The 14,999-nt window shown below is 41.6% G+C and overlaps 1 protein-coding gene across 5 annotated transcripts in view; it reads left to right on the forward strand.

Moving 5' to 3' along the window:
* Nucleotides 1-14,999, forward strand: part of CARMIL1 (capping protein regulator and myosin 1 linker 1) — a 308,617-nt gene that overhangs the window by 188,580 nt on the left and 105,038 nt on the right. For all 5 annotated transcript variants that reach the window (XM_034985796.1, XM_034985797.1, XM_034985799.1 and 2 more), the window contains 4 exons: nt 1,928-1,997; nt 10,076-10,157; nt 10,848-10,947; nt 11,050-11,104. In XM_034985796.1, coding sequence (XP_034841687.1) covers nt 1,928-1,997; nt 10,076-10,157; nt 10,848-10,947; nt 11,050-11,104 — 307 coding nt within the window. The remainder of the gene's footprint in view (nt 1-1,927; nt 1,998-10,075; nt 10,158-10,847; nt 10,948-11,049; nt 11,105-14,999) is intronic.

Consider the following 14,999-nt stretch of genomic DNA (forward strand, 5'->3'; position numbering starts at 1 on the left):
GAAATGAAATGCACATTCTTCTCTTAACCAGTGTTGCAGTAATGATGGAGGATTGGAGAGGACAATCGTTAAGGCCATTTTCCGTCACTGCGTGAAGAGTAACAGCGCTTCCTGCCGTGGAGCTTTCCCCGGTGCGAGCTAGGCTTCGTCATTGTTCCCTTTGGTTTTGTTTTACGGTTGCTTTGGGATCTTTGTATTTGCCAGTCTCAGGAGCTGTTATATCTTCATCACTGGTTTTCTGTACCGTCCTTAAATATCTGAAAGCACACTATTGTTTCCTTGGCCTTAATCTACCTGTCAGGCGAGCAGGAAGAATGTCCCTTCCATGGAAGCATTGTAAGAATAGAGTGCGTGGCTGGGTTCTAGAAACTCAGCACATATGAGAACTCGAAGGGACCTCTTTGGGAATGTGCTGACTGTCCCATCTTGCTGATGAGCACCCGAGACAGAGAAAAGTGATGTGTGACGTCCTGGGAGCCACCCACTGCGGGTACAGAGCCAGGACCTCGGCGCTGGCATTTGGGTTCTCCATGCCCCAGGCGCTTTCGGCGGCTCAATACTGCCTCCAAGAAGGAAAGAGGGGGAAGCCCTTGTTGGAGAAAGAGAAGCAATTTAATAAGTAATAAAACAGGAGCATGCACACAGATGAGGTCTGCCCAGCCTTTCTCATCGGCCTGTGTTTTGAGGAAGAAGGGACTGGTGAACTGGGTTGAAGGAATGAGAAGAAAGGCGCTACCCGCCTCCAGCACTCTTCCCTGGAAGCAGCCCAGCTCGCGGGCCCCACGCGCACCGTGGGAGCTCTCTCGCTCAGTGGGTGGATGAGGCCAGAGTCCCCGGCAGGGGGGATCCCAGAGACTGGTGTGAAGGAGGTGCCTTCCCACCTCACTCTCACCCCGCAGTATTTGTGGAGTATACGAGGTGGAGAATATGGGAACGCTGAGAACCAGTAGTTCCCCGAGGAGCTGATGCTTTGGGTCCACCCCCACCCCCCCAGTACTCCCTCCTGTCTGCCTGTCTTACAGTGGTGTGTGCACGCAAACACACACACACACACACACACACACGCGCGTCGCCCTTGCCCAACAGCAGGAGCCCTCTGGTGCTCACCTGTGTGTTCCTCCCCGGGCCCGGTTGAGGTCTGTGATCCCTTCAGCGTGATTGATGGATGTGTGTGCCTGGGTCAAATTGTTGCGTGAAGCCTGCCGAAGGGTCTTAGACTTTATGGGACTGACTTGAGCAGGTGGAACCGATTCATTGTCTTAGAGATGCAAGCCACATGATTAGTCCAGTCTCCTCAGCATGCAGACCAGAACATGCCTCTTCATGGTGGTGATGTGCTTTGCCCCGAGACCAGCCTGTCATAGCTGGACAGACAGGCAGGATCCTGGGCTCGGACTCCGGACTTGGGCCTTATCTCCCATGCTCTTGTCTTCCTACCTCTGCTGTAGATGCTGGGAAAAAAAAAAAACAAAAACACCCTCTCCATAGACTGTAATTTCTGGTCCTGGATACAGCGGAGCCTGACTCCCTCATAACCTATTCCTTAGGGAAAACCAGTCTGACTTTGCTACTCTAATAACAATTGCCTCATAATTTTCTAAACGATATTAAAGGTGTTCTCAGGCAGATGCAGGTGGGAATTGATCTGTGATGAACATCGTTTAATTTCAGTGTGCAGTTAGGGGTACTGTTGGTTTATTTGCGTAGGAATAGCGATCCCGGCGTTCGGAATGGGCCTGCTCTGAGTCAGACAGAAGAATGTTACAGCGTCAGTTCTCACTGTGTCTGGGAGGAAGAAATGCAGTTGGCATTCTAAAACCTGACATGGTGCTTGGTGCTTGACCTTTTCTGGGCTTTATTCAGCATGTGAACGTATTTCGGTGCAGCCTATGGAATCTGTGTCTAATGTGTGTGTTTTCTCCCCCAGAGCGCTGTTGCTGGGCCTGGCTTGCAATCATAACTTGAAGGGGGTTTCTCTTGATCTCAGCAATTGTGAGGTAAGAACACGTTCAGACTACGGGATGGAAGAGATTATGATAGCCTCAAAATTGCTTTGCCTCTTTCCTGGAAAAAGTGTGATGCTGTGAATCCAGAGGGTATAAATGAAGCAGAAAAACACACATTTTATAGAAGTTTCTGATGTTCTGTATTTTGCAAGTTTTATCTACAAACAGCCACAGAACGCCGTTCAGAAAGCATTCAAGTGTGTTTTTAATGACTTGGGGGTTTGTTTGTTTTTTATTCATTCTTCGTGCCAGTTGCTTAAGTATTTTATGATGAAGCCTCGAGATACAAAAGCCATAGACTAGCTTTACCGTTATGAAAAATGCAATGTTCTATGTCCCTTGCAGGGGACAGATGCGTGTAACCTGACTTGGATTCAGAGTGTGTGCAAGAGAATTACTGTCTTGTCATTCGCCTTATTTTTTAATGTCTCGATTTAAAACAGGAAAATTAAGATGCTTCTCAAAATTACAGCAATTCCAGACCCTTCCTATCAAAGAACACCAAGATAATTTGAGACTAAGAGCCTCTGCATTTTAGAGGGTACCTGAACTTTTGGTCTTGAGACTTTCAGTCTGTGTGGAGACCAGTAAGAAAAGACCCAGGTACAAGCCACAGGGCCCCTTCAGAGCCTGACTTTACTCAGCACGTCGTACGTGGTTCCTTCTTCCTGGGGCTGGAGGTGATGTCCCTTCATTCCTGCTCCTGGGCCTTTCTGCCCACTGTTCTCTCCTCCTGCCACACACTTGCCATGTCCCTCTTCCCCAAGGCTTCCCTCTCCGAGGATCTAGCTCAAGTCCAGTCTCCTCCATGCCTGCATCAGACTGCTAGGGTTCGATCCGAGTTTGGTCTTTACTAGCTATGCGGTCCCGCATGAATTAGACAAGACTGCAAAACCTCAATGTCTGCATCTGCAAAATGGAGCAGTGTTAGTGCCCTTCCCAGTGGCTCCTTACAGGGTTTAGAGGAGTTCTTCTTTGCAAAGTGCTTCCTGGGGCATCTGGGGCACGTAAGGGTTCTTTGCTTTTGTTGCTTATCTGTCTGTAGAATTTCCCCCCTGACTGCTTCAGCCCTTGGCGATCTTGTTCTTTTCTGATTGTCTGGTACTTAATGATGGTGACGTGCATTTGGACAGTGACCCATGGGGTGTCCTGCGCAACTGTTTGATTAGCTCCTATGTGCTCTCCCTGCTAGGCTGTAACTTGCCGGAAGATACTATCTGTGTCTTACTCATTTTGTGTTTCCCTTAGCTCCTAACAGAATGCCAGATACCAAGCCTAACACTAAATATTGAAGATTGATGCTTTACCTCTCTGAAAATTCTAGAAACTGACAAGTTTGAAATCATACCATGTAAATTGTTAGTGCAGGAATTTTTTTTTTTTTTAATTTTGAGCTGGGGTTAATACCAACTGTGTGTGATTTACCTAGTCATTTTGTTTGGAAAAAAGAAAAGCCAAAAGGAACAACAACAAAAAAACCCCACAAAACCCCTAAAAAAGTGCACTGTCAAATTTTCATGTGTAAATCACTGTTTTTTTTTTTTTTTAAATAAGATTTATATATTTATTTTAGAGAGAGCACAACTGGAGGGGCAGAGAGAGGGGGAAAGAGAATCTCAAGCAGACTCTGTGCTGAGCACAGAGCCCAACGTGGGACTTGATCTCACAACCCTGAGATCATGACCTGAGCCAAAATCAAGAATTGGACGCTTAACTGATTGAGCCACCCAGGCGCCCCCAGTGTTCTTTTATTTATAAAGACAGATCATATAATAGAAACCGAGTCTGGAAATACGAATTAATTGCTTACTAATACTTTCTTACGGGACCTGGCAGTAGTAAAAACTTTTGTATGGGGGGAGCAGTAAGAAGAATGGGGATAGGAAGGGTTATTCTATCAAAAAAAGCAAATTGGTATAAACTTGATTGTTCTACTATCTGACACTACTGAATGACCCAGATGTTTCACTTTCCTCATTAAATATAGTGACTGCTCTCAGTACAACATCTTCTGTTTAATTCTGTGATCAAAATGAAGGGACGTAAGTGATCATCTGGTTCCCATACTTACAAATGAAGAAAGCGAGTTCTAAAGAAGCTGAAATAATCCGGCTTACTAATGGCAGAGTCATGATGAAAGTATGCTTTCCTGATTGTTGTTAATTATATAGGTAATTATTAGAACATCAAGTATGATTAGATATTTTCTTCTCAAGTTGTCAGGTGCCATATATCCCCAAAGAAGACTATGTTATATCACTGTGTAGCTTGTTCTTTAAACTCCTTTGTGATGCAACTGGGAATAACTTTCAAAGACAGTTCTATTTGGCGAACTGATAAAATTGACATTTTTGTAGGTCAGAAATGGCAGGCTGTTGGCAATTTCATATGGTTCCCCCCAATGGCTACTAGACTTTCCCTTTATAATTTTTTTCTTACTAAGGCAGGAATCCAGATGAAATGATTGCTCTCTGATGGTAGGGTTGGCCATTACGATGGTGATAATTACAACTTCCTTTTGGCCATTTGTTTATGGATTCTATGATGCAGCGGTACTGCTGAGAGATGGGGACCCTCCAGACTACCTTGGTGCCATGTTCTCCCACCATCTTAATGCTTGAATCACAGTCCCAGGGGCCACACTTATAAAGTCACCTTATGTTGCTGCTCGTGGAAGTTGGTGAAACACCAAATTATTTTTCTAAATTAAGGCGTCTTATCACATTTTTCTTCTTACAGATGGGTGTCCAAATCTAACTAGGTTTCACTTTGCTCCTCTCCACGATAGAGTAAATCTCTCCGGTAAAGGTGTAAGGGGTTATGATATTATCTTTGTAGAATGCTTGGCCATTTGAGTATTAACTGCTAACCCTTTTAATGATTTGACACTTCAGAGTTTAGGTAGTGCTCTCAGAAAAAATCTTTCGCCGACTTGGAAGTTTAAATCATGCATGTGTCTGTTTTTTTCTGTTCATTCTGTCTTTAGCCCTCGTAGATACAATCCCCTCTGTGTGTGTGAAATACCGTGAAGCCTTTGTATATTTATAAGTAAATAGTTCCTTTTATTTACAGAATAGCTACTTGCCACTGGTTAGTTTTAAAATCAGGTTTGTATGGGTGTTACAGAAGATAAAAGGCCATCATCTAAGGTGGTTGAGTTTATCGGGAGGAGAGAGGAAAGTAACTTTCAAGTCAGAATCGTTTATAGAGATGGAAAAGGAGATATGATCAATGGTATTGTAATAACGTTGTAGGGTGTCAGATGGTGACCACACTTATCTTTGTGAGCATTTAATGTATAGAATTGTTGAGTCACTATATTATACACCTGAAACAGTTGTAACACTGTGTGTCAACTATACTTGAGTGTTTTTTTTTTTAGATTTTATTTATTTGATAGAGAGAGACACAGAGAGAGAGGAAACACAAGCAGGGAGAGTGGGAGAGGGAAAAGCAGGCTTCCTGCCGAGCAGGGAGCCTGATGCGGGGCTCGATCCCAGGACCCTGGGATCATGACCTGAGCTGAAAGCAGACGCTTAACGACTGAGCCACCCAGGCGCCCTTGAGTGTTTTTAAGTGTCTACATGGGATTACAAGTAGTCATGGGAGACAAAAGGGGGTCATTGCAAAGGGTGGGTACTTTGGAAGCAGAAAGGCGCCCTCTGAAACCTGGCTCAGCCACTTGGCTTGCCTTCCTTCAGCCTTTGGTTCTCACCTGTGGAATGGAGATTTTAACAGTTTGCGAGACAGTATTTGGCACCGTGCTGAGCCCGGCACATGTGGGCCATAATTGGGAGGGAAGAGGATTACTACAGCGAAGCCTTATTTTGAATGTCAGAATTCACAGCATGGGTCAGTACGGCCTTTCTGAAAAAAAATTTTTTTTTTTTTTTTAAATAAATCCTAAGGATGCTCATCACAGGTCCTCAGCATTTTTTTTTTAATTTTTTTTTTTTTAAGATTTTATTTATTTATTGATGAGAGACAGAGAGAGAGAGAGAGGCAGAGGGAGAAGCAGGCTCCCAAGGAGCAGGGAGCCCGATGTGGGATTCGATCCCAGGACCCTGGGATCATGACCTGAGCCGAAGGCAGACGCTTAACCATCTGAGCCACCCAGGCGCCCCCTGAAAAATTTTTATTTAGAAGCCATATAAATATTCTGCCTTTTCTGAAACACTTTTTGGGAATTGCCTTCAAAGCTATTTTAAATCTTTCAAGAACAATTAGTCTCATCCATTTATAGTCATACCTGATTGCCAACACAAAACCATATCACCCTCTATGGCCCAACTTGTCTGTGAATGGCCTGTGGCTGATCCTAATTCACTCTCAAAGGGTAAGGATTCAGCATCCGTGTGGATGTTCAAAGAAATGCGTTCCATTGCGCTCAAGGTTAGTTCCAAAAGAAGCATTTCCGACCTGTTTTATATGGTAGTAGTGAAATTGGCACGCGGATGTATTCTCCCCACGTACCTGTCTACCCGAAGGGAGGCCGTGGGTCTGTCATTTTGGCCTGTGTTGAGACATCTTTTTCACAGTCCTACTTCAGGAGAGTAGGTAAGTGCTGCAACTGAATTCTTCCACGTCGCTCTCCTTCCAAGTGAGAGAGCAAAATCCCCGAGGCTTCATCAGAGACTCAAAGGCTAATTACAGCTGAGAATTAGGTGTAGGTCTGGGTGTAGAGTTAATTCTTTTTTTTTTTTTAAAGATTTTTATTTATTTTTTATTTGAGAGAGAGAGTGAGATAGAGAGAGCACGAGAGGGAGGAGGGTCAGAGGGAGAAGCAGACTCCCCGCCAAGCAGGGAGCCCGATGCGGGACTCGATCCCGGGACTCCAGGATCATGACCTGAGCTGAAGGCAGTGGCTTAACCAACTGAGCCACGCAGGCGCCCCTAGAGTTAATTCTTTTAAGGAGAAACTTCCCGTTCCACAGTGGCACAAACTCATTCCACAGTTCATGGCAAGATGCTTTGATGATGCGTAGGAGGAGGAGCCCCGGATACTAAAATTTGTAACGAGTAGGACATGGCTGCAAGCGAATGGGAACTTCTGAGGCAGTTCCGTCCGACTTGACAGTGGTTCACCCAGCTTTGAGGTGCGAAGGCAGATGTGCTGTGTGTGTGTGTGTGTGTAGGGGGTTCCTAACTATAGTACCCGCTGCGGGTCAGGTTCCCGGTGGGCGCCCTGATGCTGACCTGAGCTGAAATCAAGAGTCGGATGCTCAACTGACTGAGCCCCCAGGTGTGCCCTAAAGGCAAATGAATTTTCCAAATAAAAGTTCAGTCTAGATTTTAGTTTTCCTGTTTCTCTTGTCCCCATTATGGCTCTTTGAGTATTAGAGGCAACTGTTCACTTAGAACTATGAGTAACGTCTGAAATGTTCCACCGTTCTCGAGTGAGAGGACACTTCTCTGTGGAAAGAAATATGAGTTTATTTTTTAACTTTTCGAAAAGTATTCAGTGATTCAGTCACCTTGACTCCTCTTTGATCTTGCTTTCTTTTAAATGATGTTAGTGTGTGGGATCCAAATGAGGGTAATTTAAAAAACAGTTTTACACACACACGTGGACACATGCAAATTCTACTCTATGCAAATTCATTTAAAAGGATTTTCATTTACAGTAATGGAAGAGCTTTTATTGTTTGGGGAAAGCTTTAGCTTTGGGGGAGTTTTAGGCATTTAATAACCTGTGAATTCAATTGAATGTTCTTGGTAACTGAGGATCAGTTATCTTCTTAGTTAAATTTTTGATTTGGGTTTTGGGAGCAGATTTTAGTTGGAAGTGTTTTTCTGACTCTTGCTTTTTTACATGGTGTATTGATAAAGGCTTCAGCTTCTCTGTTCTGTTTACCGCTGATAACGTGTTTTCATTTTTTTCTCCTTGGGCTTTCCTTAGCTTGGCCACTGTGTAAGTACTTTATGAATCAAAATAGGGTCTGTGGATATATTTGATTGTTTTTTAGCTATTGGAAAATGTTAGTTTTATGGGTATATGCTACAAATATTAGCAGTCAAGAGTATTTGTAAAATAAGCAGAATTGAGCAATTAATGTCACCTATATTTTCCATATCTGTAAATGGAATATTTTTACTGTACTTGATAATAATAAGTAGAGATTTTCTTGTAGAAATTTTACTTCTCAACAGAGACATCACTAACAGCAAATAATCAAATTGTGGAGACTTAGGCACTTACGTTTATCTTCTCAGAAGTGTCATTTTTTCATGCTCAGAATATCAAATTATGTTTCTTTGAAGTGTTTGCTTGAAGTATTTTTTGCTTTAACTTTGAAGTAGTCTGAATATACATTCACTTCTTCAAGTATTAACAAGCTGTGATCTGAAGTCGTGCTTCTTAAAACTATTTGCAGTGAAAACCTGGTTGTTATTTTTTTTTTTACTTCCATTTCATCATAAACCAATACTTTTGCAAAAATATATAAAAAAAGATTTAAAAAGACATAAACAATATAAGCCCTCATTTTTTGTTATTAGATGCAACAGACCTAAAATTATTATTACTAAGGTTTCTAAAATATTTATAGTCAATTTCTGTACTTTTTTTACTTAAGACCAGTAGCGAACTTTGCAGACTGCCACCTGTCCATGGACCACACTTCGAGTAGCATCTGCCGGGGCGAGTCTAGAGATGATGTGATAAAGCTGGGCTTGGGGCATGTGGGTAAGCTCTAGAGCACCTGGGAATACAACCACGTGTAGTAAAATACCTGCTGATTCTTGGCAGTTGCTCCACACATTGGGTTATAAGCCCCTCAGCTGTGGGGTTAATTGGTCTTGGTTTCCCTGGAGTGTGTAGACCAGCCTCCTGGGCAGGTGTGTCTCTGTGTGACACTCCCCTTTAGAGTTCACTTCGGGTCCCCCAGAGTAATCTGCTGTCACCATAGAAAGTAGGGAAGGCTGAATTTAAATACCTTAACTGAAATACTCCTGAATAAAGAGCAATCCCAAAACTGCTTAACACCCAAGGAGCCAGGGAAATTGGCAGGTTTTGGTTCCGGGTACCATAAAAATATTGCATCTAAAATAGTGAACTAAGGATTCTTTAAATTCTTACATCAGAACTTGCACAAATTCTAGGGAGTAGCATTTTGCATTTTACACTTGGTATAGAAATTTAGATACATTTTAATTTTCTTATATCAATAGAGAAGTACTATGTTCCCTTGGTACATAATAGGTTCCCAATAAATGATAGTTTCTTTCCCTTATTAAATAGTAAGTTAGCTGATCAAAGGGGCCATAGCTCAGGAAATTTGCATCCTTTACAATCCTTTACATATGGTAGGAACTCAAATAGTTGCTGAGTGGAGAATAAAAAGATACTCTGACCTCTGTAGATAATGCTTTTGGTTTTATGGGAAAAGATGCAAAGTATTGAGTTTTATAGGTTGCCTGTCTCTTTAAGTAAATGAGGTCATGGAATGAGAATTAGTTTTGCTACAAGGCAACCATAATAATATTTTAAATTGATCTAACATCTTTTTCTTCTGTGGCTCGATGAGTTTATACAAATCATTTAATAATCACCTTTCGCTGTTTACTTTGTAATCGTGAGACTGCACACTGTTTCGGTGGGAAGGCAGGCTGGGTCCTTCACGACGTGGATGACAGTCAACAACACTTCATCTTCATTGTCTCCTTTGATTGTTTTGCTGCTACTTGGTGGAGTTCTACCCTGAAATCTGGAATAATCAAACAAAATCCATACCAGTTTCCCATGTATAAAAGGGAATTGCTAGGTTTACAAAAGTCAGAAATGAAGACAGTTCTTGTGGGCTGAGAGAAGCTGCATTCCCCATGCTGACAGAGAGTATGGTCTCCATCTTCTGTTTCTTTTTCTAGCAATTTCCAGAGTTTGGTGCTATGGGAAACAGTAGCAATGACTAGTGATTGGCTCTTTACCATTGATGGTAGCTATGGAGTTGATAAGCGTTCACTCGTTCTTTGGCACCAAGTTGGAGACTGTATCTCCTGCTTTTAGTATTTTTTGGTTCCACGTCCAGTAGGTGACCGCTTCACCTTGTGTGTGGTTTGTGTTTCTCCAGCTGAGATCAGGAGGCGCACAAGTATTAGAAGGCTGCATCGCCGAAATCCACAACATCACCAGCTTAGATATCTCTGATAACGGTAAGTCAGAAACAGAAAAGAAACAGAAATATTATTTGAAGCAAGTTAGTAAGGGGAAAATAGAAAGCTCAACCTAGACAACACCTTAATGAACGTGTTATCTCACTTCTTGACCAGTAGGGCTGTTAAGTTTTAACAGAATTTATTTATGGAATAAGTCAATACCAAAAGTCTTACTAAGTTGATACCATGGCCAAAAACGCAAGAAAAGAAGTCAGTTAAAAAAAAAAATCCTCATCAGAACATCGATAATGATCTTGATCTGACCTTTTGCATTCTTGGTGATAATAAAATAAAATCCTTGTGTATTTACTCAGAAACGTGTTTCATTAGCTTCATTTCTGCCAATTACAGTAGCATGTGAGTAGGAGCCTGTTTAGTTTGCATTGGCAACTGCAGTTACCTACCAGCAAACGGGATGTTAGGATCTTCTCTTATACAATTGTGGGCAGAGATGAGACTCATCCTTTCCCCGTTCCTTGCTGAGAGAATGAGTTTATCCCTGTGAAATAATAGGACATGAAAAGAGAGCAAAAAATTCCTTTGAAAATGAAAGATTAGAATCCCAGGGCCCTCGGGACGGTAGAGAAAGTCATCCAAGTTCATGTCACCTTTGCTTAATTGTGTTCCAGCTGAGAATTTATTTATACATGTGTGTTTTGATTATCTGCTTACTCTGATTCTTTCCAGGTTTAGAATCTGACCTATCCACCTTAATAGTGTGGCTCAGTAAAAACAGATCAATACAACACCTGGCATTAGGCAAAAATTTTAATAATATGAAATCCAAGTAAGAGCTTTAAATTTTTTTTATATGACAATGATGAAAATAAGCAACCTCGTGAAAGCTTTTGATTTGATTCCACTGTCCACATCTTTAAAATCTCTTTAGAAATCTGACACCTGTGTTGGACAACTTAGTGCAGATGATTCAAGATGAAGAATCGGTGAGTATTGTTTCTACCGAGTTAATGTTGCTACACTTTCAGATAATTTTATCTATATACACCATTTCTATTGTTTTTTTAATGAACTAGATATTTATGCTTTAGTACAGTTAAATGTATTTAAAATTGCTTACTCTTCATTTCAACTCATTACTAATTAAAGGAAGATTGTAACTAAAAGATTAAAAGAAGTATAAATTGACTTATAAGCCCATCTTTTAATAAGACTTACTACTTCCTAACTTCAGCGAATGCACTAATCTGCAAGCATGAATTTTTTTCAATCTAGTTGACTTTCTGACCTTACATCATGCTGGGCAACATCATATTGCTAATTTGAATTTCGTCTAGTAATTATGCAGAATTACAAAAGCCTAAGAAGGTTGGTCGCCCATCTTAAATTGCTTCTAGAGCTCTAGTGTCCTTCTTCTAGTTTTATTCCCTTCAGTTGCTCCTGGCCAAGACTTGGTTCTGGGTAAAGAAATTTAATTTTAAATAGTATCCTATTTTGCTGCCCTTTAAGGTGCATTAGAAAAAGAAAAAAGATACATATTTTAAAGATTTATTTTAGAGAAAGAGAGAGCATGAAGAGGAGGGGCAGAGGGAGAAGGAGAGAGAATTTCAAGCAGACTCTGCGCACAACGAGAAGCTGGATTCGGGGCTGGATCTCATGACCCTGAGATCATGACCTAAGCCAAAACCAAGAGTCGGATGCTTAACTGACTCTGCCACCCAGGCGCCCTAAGAAAAAGATACTTTATGGACAAAGCAAGAAGCACTCTGCTGTCAATTCCTTTAACTTAAACCCAGTGTATCTTACATTTTGTACCTTACATTTTACTGATGCTCTTTAAGAGTTTGTCCATTACTTATTTTGGTCCTGTTTGGCCACCAACCAGCTTTTACGGTTCCTAAAACCCAAATCAACATGTATTCCTACGACAAAGGACTCACATTATTAATGTTTTGTGATAGCTACTTTGTAGGTCGTAAGAGTGATTTCCTCTATGAATCATGTGAGATAGGACACATTTTTAAAAGTGTCATTTTCCCTCTTGAGTTCATACAGGGTAGTAGCAAATTCTATTAGGACTGTAAGCTAACTTTTCTGAGCAAGCTAAAGGGCCAGGAGAGGTGGAGACTGGAACTTTTCCTTGCTTCTCCTTGCCCACACCTCTCTGTGTGGCTCTAACCTGGAGGGGGCGAGAAAATTCGGCTGTCCTGCCTCTTTGTTGTGTGGATATAATTTCCAACCTATGGACTAGAAATGAAACTCATTATTATTTAATGAATATGGGCACTTCTCTTTGTCCTCATTTGGTAACACCTTGTTTTGTTACTTTTTTACTGGGTTATTAAAATTAGGGGCATAAATCAGAATTGACACAGTTTTGCATATTTAATTTGACTTTACACCACCTTGCTTTGAGTTTCTGAATTCACAGTCTTGGCCCAGTTTTAAAAGATTGAGGAAGCTTATATTGCAGAATCCCATTTGATATTCATCCCCAAATACTTGTTTCTTAGTGCATATTTTAGGAAAATTTACATTTTATGAAAAATAGATTTTAAAATTTCATGTTTTGCTTATTACATGAGGGTCTTCTGTTTCTGTAATTCCGAAAGTCTCTCACTTAAAAACAATCTTGATATTTAAAACACACCTCAAAACATATTTGCAGGTGGGAAAGTTTGCTATGTAAATGTGAATTCTGTCAAGTTACAAGTTTGCCGCTAATAATATACAGGGAAAGAAAGCTCTTTATGTTCATGTCACTGAAAAGTAGGTGGCTTTTTCAGAAAGCAATTACCTTCTATTTTTTTCCTACTTCTGAATTAGTAATGTGCAAAACAATTCAGAATGATTAGGAGCTGAGTCTTGCGACTCTAAAAATTCCACCAATAACTGACACGATCGGGCTGTCTTTTTATTTTATTTTTTAAAGGTTTTTCCATATATAAAATCATCTCTTGCTTTGTACGTTCTGACCTTGTGTTTATAGGAGCCTGTTCTTTGACGGCCCGTGGAACACTATCTTCGCCTCGTGTTGCATGTTATATTTGGTTGGAAAACCTAGATGCCCGGGGCTCCAATGTCACTTTCAACTACAGACCGTGTTTGTCAGGCCGCTGTGACTGGAGCCCTGGGACAGTACGCGGAGGGGCCGAGATGCCAGGGAATCTTGTTTTGAAGTGTTACACACAAGCCCGTGTCGTAACCAGTGGAAGGGAACGTATTTCTCCTGGGAGTGCCGGTAGCAAGGAGGCAGATTCTCAGATTAAGCATGTTCAGCTATGAAAAGAAATAGTAAGATTTCAAATAGTAATATTGCGTGGAAGTTCAGTAAATCAGGAAGGGATGACCTTATAAATATGCATGCGATTCAGGCTCTTCTGTTCGCATTAATGACTCTACCTATTATGTTTAAGTGTTAACTGGGGTGTATTCGAGTTTGAATATAGTACTGGAATCCGGTGCTTGCTAGCTTGGAGACTTGGCAGCTTTCCAGAATGAGGAAGCAGCCGTAATATATATCATTTTTGTAGTAATTGAATAGAGATTATTAAAATGGTGAGAGATGTGATTAGAGCTTTTTATTAAAGGAACACTGCATTTGTTTTCATTTAAAACATTAAGGTTCCCGAGGCTGAAGCCTTTTAGTTTAGTTTTTTTCCCATTTCCTTGAGTGCGGGATTTTAACATTAACGCAACCTCCCTAAAGCTGCCTGCGTCTAAACATATGCAGGCTTTCTGGTGCTCAGTGCCCTAGCATTTACCAGGCCGTTTCATTTTAGAAATTTGATTCACGTTAATAGATTACCTTTTGATTTTACCGTAGCTGTATTAGGTTTAGAAAGCATGGCCAGATTTGGACAGTAAGGACAGTGAGTGTGGTCACTTGGTCAAACTGTAGTCACACGCATGAGGCTGCTTGTGGATAACTGAGTCTTAAAGCCATCAGCGCCCCCGTCCCACCTTCTGTAGCCTTTTGGCAGATGCACCTTGAACAGCTCAACGTCGGGTGGTTGAGTGGGTACAGACAGACGCCACGCAGCGTCTCCAGGTACATCTCGAGAGCCCGGATGCCATGGGCCCTGGTGGAGCGTAGATGGCTCTAGCCGCCATGTCCTCCTCCCTGTAATGTAAGCCTGCTTATGGAATAAGCATCTAGAACTGTGTAGTATGGCTGGGCCACTCAAGACCACCTGAAGCAACCCGGAAGACATCCAGACCCCCCAGGGAAGACTGAGTTCTGACGGTTGGGGCCGCATTGTTTCAGGTTCTAGAATTCTCCCCGCTTCATTAATTCCGTTCTGGCTGAACTCAGGAATTGCCAATTCAGATGCCTACGGGGCTGGTCCGGAGGCATAAACAAGTTTTTTGGGGCCAGACAGAACCTGCCTCTGGGCCATGGGGTCTTCAATCCCTGGCTGAAATGGACAGCAAGCGAGCTGGTTTGGATTCACCATCCAGCTTATGGCAATAAAAAAGTCACAGACGTTTGACTTTTTCTCTTTTTTAAAAAATTACGTGTGTTCTGATTGGTACTTCTAAGATAAAACAGAGGGCGATCATTAAAAGGATCAAGGATAAGCTACGAGGGGCCCAGAGCACAAAATCCATTCCGTTCTGCAACTTTCTAACCATGTGACCTCGGTTGAGTCACTTAGCCTTTCTGTGTCTCATTTGGGAGAGATGGGGATAACAATACCGAGTATATAACACATAAGTGTTGGGGGTTTCTATGATTAATACATATAAAAAGCTGGAACGGTGGTTAAGGATAGTATGCGTTCAGTAAATGTCAGCTATTATTAATCTTGGCTGGCTTTTATTTTGCATTTGTCCTTTGCTAGTATTTTAAGATGTCATTTCACCTTGCATAAAAATAGA

This window comes from Mirounga leonina, unplaced genomic scaffold, assembly GCF_011800145.1.
Source record: "Mirounga leonina isolate KUSES-001 unplaced genomic scaffold, KU_Mleo_1.0 Mir_366, whole genome shotgun sequence".
NCBI classification, from domain to species: Eukaryota; Metazoa; Chordata; class Mammalia; order Carnivora; family Phocidae; genus Mirounga; species Mirounga leonina.